The sequence below is a fragment of the Pan troglodytes genome, chromosome 1, assembly GCF_028858775.2.
Source record: "Pan troglodytes isolate AG18354 chromosome 1, NHGRI_mPanTro3-v2.0_pri, whole genome shotgun sequence".
Lineage (NCBI taxonomy): Eukaryota > Metazoa > Chordata > Mammalia > Primates > Hominidae > Pan > Pan troglodytes.
The window spans coordinates 95,796,130-95,801,080 of NC_072398.2; the positions used below are offsets into that span (position 1 = coordinate 95,796,130).

A 4,951-nucleotide genomic window follows, 5' to 3' on the forward strand; every position below is an offset into this window, starting at 1 on the left:
GAGAAACCAGAGACTGTAGCAACTCTGGCAGGGAGAAGCTGTCTCTGATGGCCTGAAGCTGTGGGCAGCTGGCCAAGCCTAACCGCTATAAAAAGGAGCTGCCTCTCAGCCCTGCATGTCTCTTGTCAGCTGTCTTTCAGAAGACCTGGTAAGTGGGACTGTCTAGGTTGGCCCCACACTTTGGGCTTCTCTTGGGGAGGGTCAGGGAAGTGGAGCAGCCTTCCTGAGAGAGGAGAGAGAAAGCTCAGGGAGGTCTGGAGCAAAGATACTCCTGGAGGTGGGGAGTGAGGCAGGGATAAGGAAGGAGAGTATCCTCCAACACCTTCCAGTGGTTAAGGGCACATTGTCTCCTAGGCTGGACCTTTCTTGAGCAGAGGGTGGGGTGGTAAGGAAAGTCTACGGGCCCCGTGTGTTTGCACATGTCTCTGTGTGAATGGACCCTTCCCCTTCCCACACCTGTATCCCTATCATCCCACCCTTCCCACCAGAGCCATAGCCATCTGCTGGTTTGGTTATTTGGAGAGTGCAGGCCAGGACAAGGCCATCGCTTGGGGCATGAATCCTCTGCGTACTGCCCTGGCCAGATGCAAATTCCCTGCCATGGGATTCCCCAGAAGGTTCTGTTTTTCAGGTGGGGCAAGTCCGTGGGCATCATGTTGACCGAGCTGGAGAAAGCCTTGAACTCTATCATCGATGTCTACCACAAGTACTCCCTGATAAAGGGGAATTTCCATGCCGTCTACAGGGATGACCTGAAGAAATTGCTAGAGACTGAGTGTCCTCAGTATATCAGGGTGAGAAGGGGCTGGGTGTGGCGGGGGCTCTCTGCCTGGTCCTGGGGCTGCCCTGGGCCAGCGGTCCTCCCTGCCACCCTTCATAGATGGCTATGCCTTGGCTCTCTCTGAGATCTTTAAACTCTGGCTTCTTCCTCCTCAATCTTGACAGAAAAAGGGTGCAGACGTCTGGTTCAAAGAGTTGGATATCAACACTGATGGTGCAGTTAACTTCCAGGAGTTTCTCATTCTGGTGATAAAGATGGGCGTGGCAGCCCACAAAAAAAGCCACGAAGAAAGCCACAAAGAGTAGCTGAGTTACTGGGCCCAGAGGCTGGGCCCCTGGACATGTACCTGCAGAATAATAAAGTCATCAATACCTCACGCCTCTCTCTTATGCTTTTGTGGAATGAGGTTCCTCGGTGTGGAGGGAGGGTTGGAAAACCCAAAGGAAGAAAAAGAAATCTATGTTATCCCACCCTACCTCTCACAAGCCTTTCCTGCTTTACCCCTCACCTGGCCTCTGCCCCACATTCCCTTCCAGCCCCTCCATCTTGAGCCATTGGATTTGAGGCTTAAGGATTCCAAAAAGTCCATGACACTATAGCTGATGATTTTACTAGTGGTTCTGAAATGGGTCGGGGATTTGGGAACAGGGTGGTAGTATAAGAACAACTGATACTGTTCTCTAAGCTAAATTTTAGCTTCCAGCTAAATGTCTTAGATGTGGCTCTTGGGAAATTAGGGTGATAGCTACATAGAAGTGTGTGTGTGTGTGTGTGTGTGTCTGTGTGTGTGTGCGTGAGAGAGAGACAGAAAGAGACCAAGAGAGGGAAGGGGGGAGAGGCTGATTGTGTGTGTGGTGTGATGTAGGTGGACAATGTTCAGAACCCTCCATTAATAGGATAATCCCCACACCTGTCCACATACCTGTAGTTTGTCCTTGGGGATTTTGAAAATTTTTCCTCCCTCTCCACTCCCAAACTCCCAACTCAATTAAATGATAAAGGAATAGGCAAATAGGAAAATAAATTAGTAAAACTTAAGTCAAAGAATAGGTTATTCATATGCTGCCCTATGGGATTCTATGCTTTGGTGATCAGAAAATTATCTAAAAAATACTTCCCAAGGGCTGGTACAAGGGGAAGGCCAGAAGACGAATGGTTCTTCTCTGAGATGGACATTAAAAAAAGAAGAAAATGAAGGGGAACCTTTTGACAAGAATGTCACCCCAAACTGGATTTTCATGCTGTGGTATGGGGAATTTTCTGTTGTCCTCACTTAGGTGCTGGGGCAATGGTGTTAGTGATGGGTAAAAAGGTAGGAAGCTGTCACCAGAATCACTAAACCAGGGTTCTTAACTTGTCTGTCTATACATCTCTGAAATTGGGTTGAAGTTGTATGCATCATTTTGAGTGACGCACTGAGAACATTCCTCCACGGCTTCCATCAGAGTCTTGAAAAGGCCCAACACCTCAAAAAGGTTAAGAACACTTGTCCTGCTTACTGGTTTTTAGTAACAAAAGGCAGAGTATTTCTCTCTGTCTCTCTCTCTTTTTTTTTTTTTTTTTGAGACACAGGGTCTTGCTCTGTCACCTGGACTAGAGTACAATGGCATGATCATGGCTCACTGTAGCCTCGAACACCTGGGCTCAAGTAATCCTCCCACCTCAGCCTCTTTAGTAGCTGGGATTACAGGCATGAGCCACTGCCCTTGGCTAATTTTTAAATTATTTTTTTGTAGAGATGGAGACTTGCTATGTTGCCCAGGCTAGTCTCAAACTCCTGGACTCAAGCGATCCTCCTACCTTGGCCTCCCAAAGTGCTGAGATTACAGGTGTGATCCACACCACACCTGGCCAAAGGTTGGAGTATTTTTATTGCTATTGTTGTGTTGGGTGGGTGGGTGGGTGTATGCTTTGTGGGGACGTGTGTTGTTGCCAAGGGCTAAATCAGTTCCTACCCTGCTGCCCACAGTCCTCCACAGCTTTCCTGCTCTGTGAAGCTGAGGATACACCCCGGCCTGGAAGATGGAAGCTGCTTGGTGTCCCTCTGCACCGCACAAGGGCCCCAGCCATTGCCTAAGCACAGTGTACAGTGGCTGAACAAAAGACCTTATTTCAATGGAAAATATTTTCCTGTTTATTCCTCCACTAGGGAACCAGAACAATTTTGATTGGGTCCAGAACCCAGCCCATTTTCTGCCCTCCTGCCTAGGGGAATTCAGTCTAAATTCAAATGGGCTGAAGAGGGGAGAAAAAGCTACCAATACTTATGGTGGGGTATGGTGGGGTCTGTGCACGTGTGTGTGTATGTCAGGGCGGGAGTGCAACCTATCCCAGTGCTTTTGATTCTCCTTGGAAGTGCACTGTTGGACTTGCTGTCAATTGATTCTTTGCGGGGCGAGTTACTAAATACAGCAGGGAACCTTCCACCCTCTCTGGGATAATTACTGTGCTTGGAACCCCAGGATCATGGGCTGAAGAGAGGAAGCTAACTCTGGGGTAGTGGAGGGGAGGGGTTCTTTGGAGAAGCTAGACATGCTTCATGCTCAAGAGGAGAAGAGGAGGTAACCAATTCCCTAGGATTTCAGGAGGAGCAAACCCTTTTCCTACCATTAGCAAAATGCCACTCAGATTAACTGGTTTCCAGTGCTGAAGATTACTCAGTTCAGGTCACTGGGCTTTTTCTTGTAGTAGGCCTTAATCATATAAAATATAAATGAGCAGGGAAAGGTAATAGTTTAAGCCCTTATTCACCAATATTTTTAATTACCAGTCAATTTTATGTGTTATCAGCTAACATATTAGTGAAAATGGTTGGCAGCCAGCTGAAAGTTAAGATTGGCATCTAAGATGGGATGGGAAAATCTAGTCATCAGAATGTGGAGATGGGCTTCTGCTGGGGCAAGGAGGAAGGCCTAGGCATTAAATTACTTTCTTCTCAGTTTTGCTGAAGGATATCTATCCATTCCCCCAAGCCAGTGCTTCTGCTTAAGTCAGGAGTGTGGAATACACTCCGCATTGCAGAAACGGAGATTATGGAGCTCTGAGAGACACCACAGTGATCTTGCTATAGTTTTCTCCAATATATAGTGCAAAGGTGAGCAGCTGACCCGAATGTGGCCCAGGCTAAAAAAGGTGGGAAAGGTTCCAGGGTTCACCAAGCCACATCTCAGGTCAACTCAACATTTAGGGGAACTCACAAGAGAAAAGATAGTAACAGGAGTACAAAAAAGGAGCAAGTACCCTGATTCTGCCTTTCAGCTATCCACATTGGTGGTGGCGGTGGTGGTGGTGGGGTGTGTGTGTGTGTCAGGGTGGTGAGGGGCAACCTATCCCAGCGCCTTTGATTCCCCTTGAAAGTGCACTATTGGACTTGCTGTCAATGGATTCTTTTGGGGAGAGTTACTATTCTCAGTTGTCTGCCATTACTTGGAAGTCCAATAAGTCTTCTTTTCCTGAGCCTACCAGAAGAGGAAGGTGGCCCACGGTGCCCTTTGGAGTTTCACCATAAGTGATGGGTACTAGTTGTGAAGAATTGGGTCAACAGTTGATTCTTGAGTGCACAGTTGGGCAGGGGAGGTGGCCCAGCTGTCACTGGCCATCTGGAGAAGAGAAGTGAGAGAGGCAGGCCTTGGAAGCTTCCCAGAGGACGCAGGCTTGGAGATGATGATTTACAAACAAGACCGTGCCCATTACCGAAACCACTGACTGGGCAGAATCAGACAGGACTTGTGGCCCAGAGCAAGATGATTTTGTTTCCTGTTTCCCCAGCTGCAAAAGAAGAACAAGGGAGTGGGAAGTTTAGAAATAAGTAGTTTAGCAGGAAATCGCATGCAACATTTGAGCCCACAAAGGAGTGCTTGGCTCACCAATTGAAGCAGATCCGGCAACTATGATTTCTGGGTCCTATAAGGATGACCTGTTTGAAGTCTTGCTTCTCCTTCCAAGTTCTTCGCCCAAGTGTCCTGACTTCAGGTGTGTTCCTGGTGGTTGTGACAAAAGTCTTAAAGGGCATGGAGAGAATCTGGACTTGGGCAGTCGGTCTACAGTGGCTGAGCAAAAGGCCTTATTCCAATGGAAAAGATTTTCCTGTTTATCCCTCCACTTGGGAACCAGAACAATTTTGATTGGGTCCAGAACCCAGCCCATTTTCTGCCCTCCTGCCTGGGGGAA

At 47.9% G+C, this 4,951-nt stretch overlaps 1 protein-coding gene across 3 annotated transcripts; it reads left to right on the top strand.

Moving 5' to 3' along the window:
• On the top strand, positions 1–1,157 carry S100A8 (S100 calcium binding protein A8). Of its 3 annotated transcripts, none has more exons than XM_016927368.3 (3): positions 1–148; positions 615–794; positions 946–1,157. In XM_016927368.3, exons 1-3 carry the CDS (start codon positions 116–118, stop codon positions 1,084–1,086), a joined length of 354 nt encoding a protein of 117 aa, XP_016782857.1. In that variant the 5' UTR covers positions 1–115; the 3' UTR covers positions 1,087–1,157. The 3 variants fall into 3 exon arrangements, with proteins under 3 accessions (XP_016782857.1, XP_016782858.1, XP_513814.2); XM_016927369.3 differs by having other exon boundaries at positions 618–794; XM_513814.7 differs by having other exon boundaries at positions 57–148; positions 632–794.
• Positions 1,158–4,951: the final 3,794 nt, after the last annotated feature.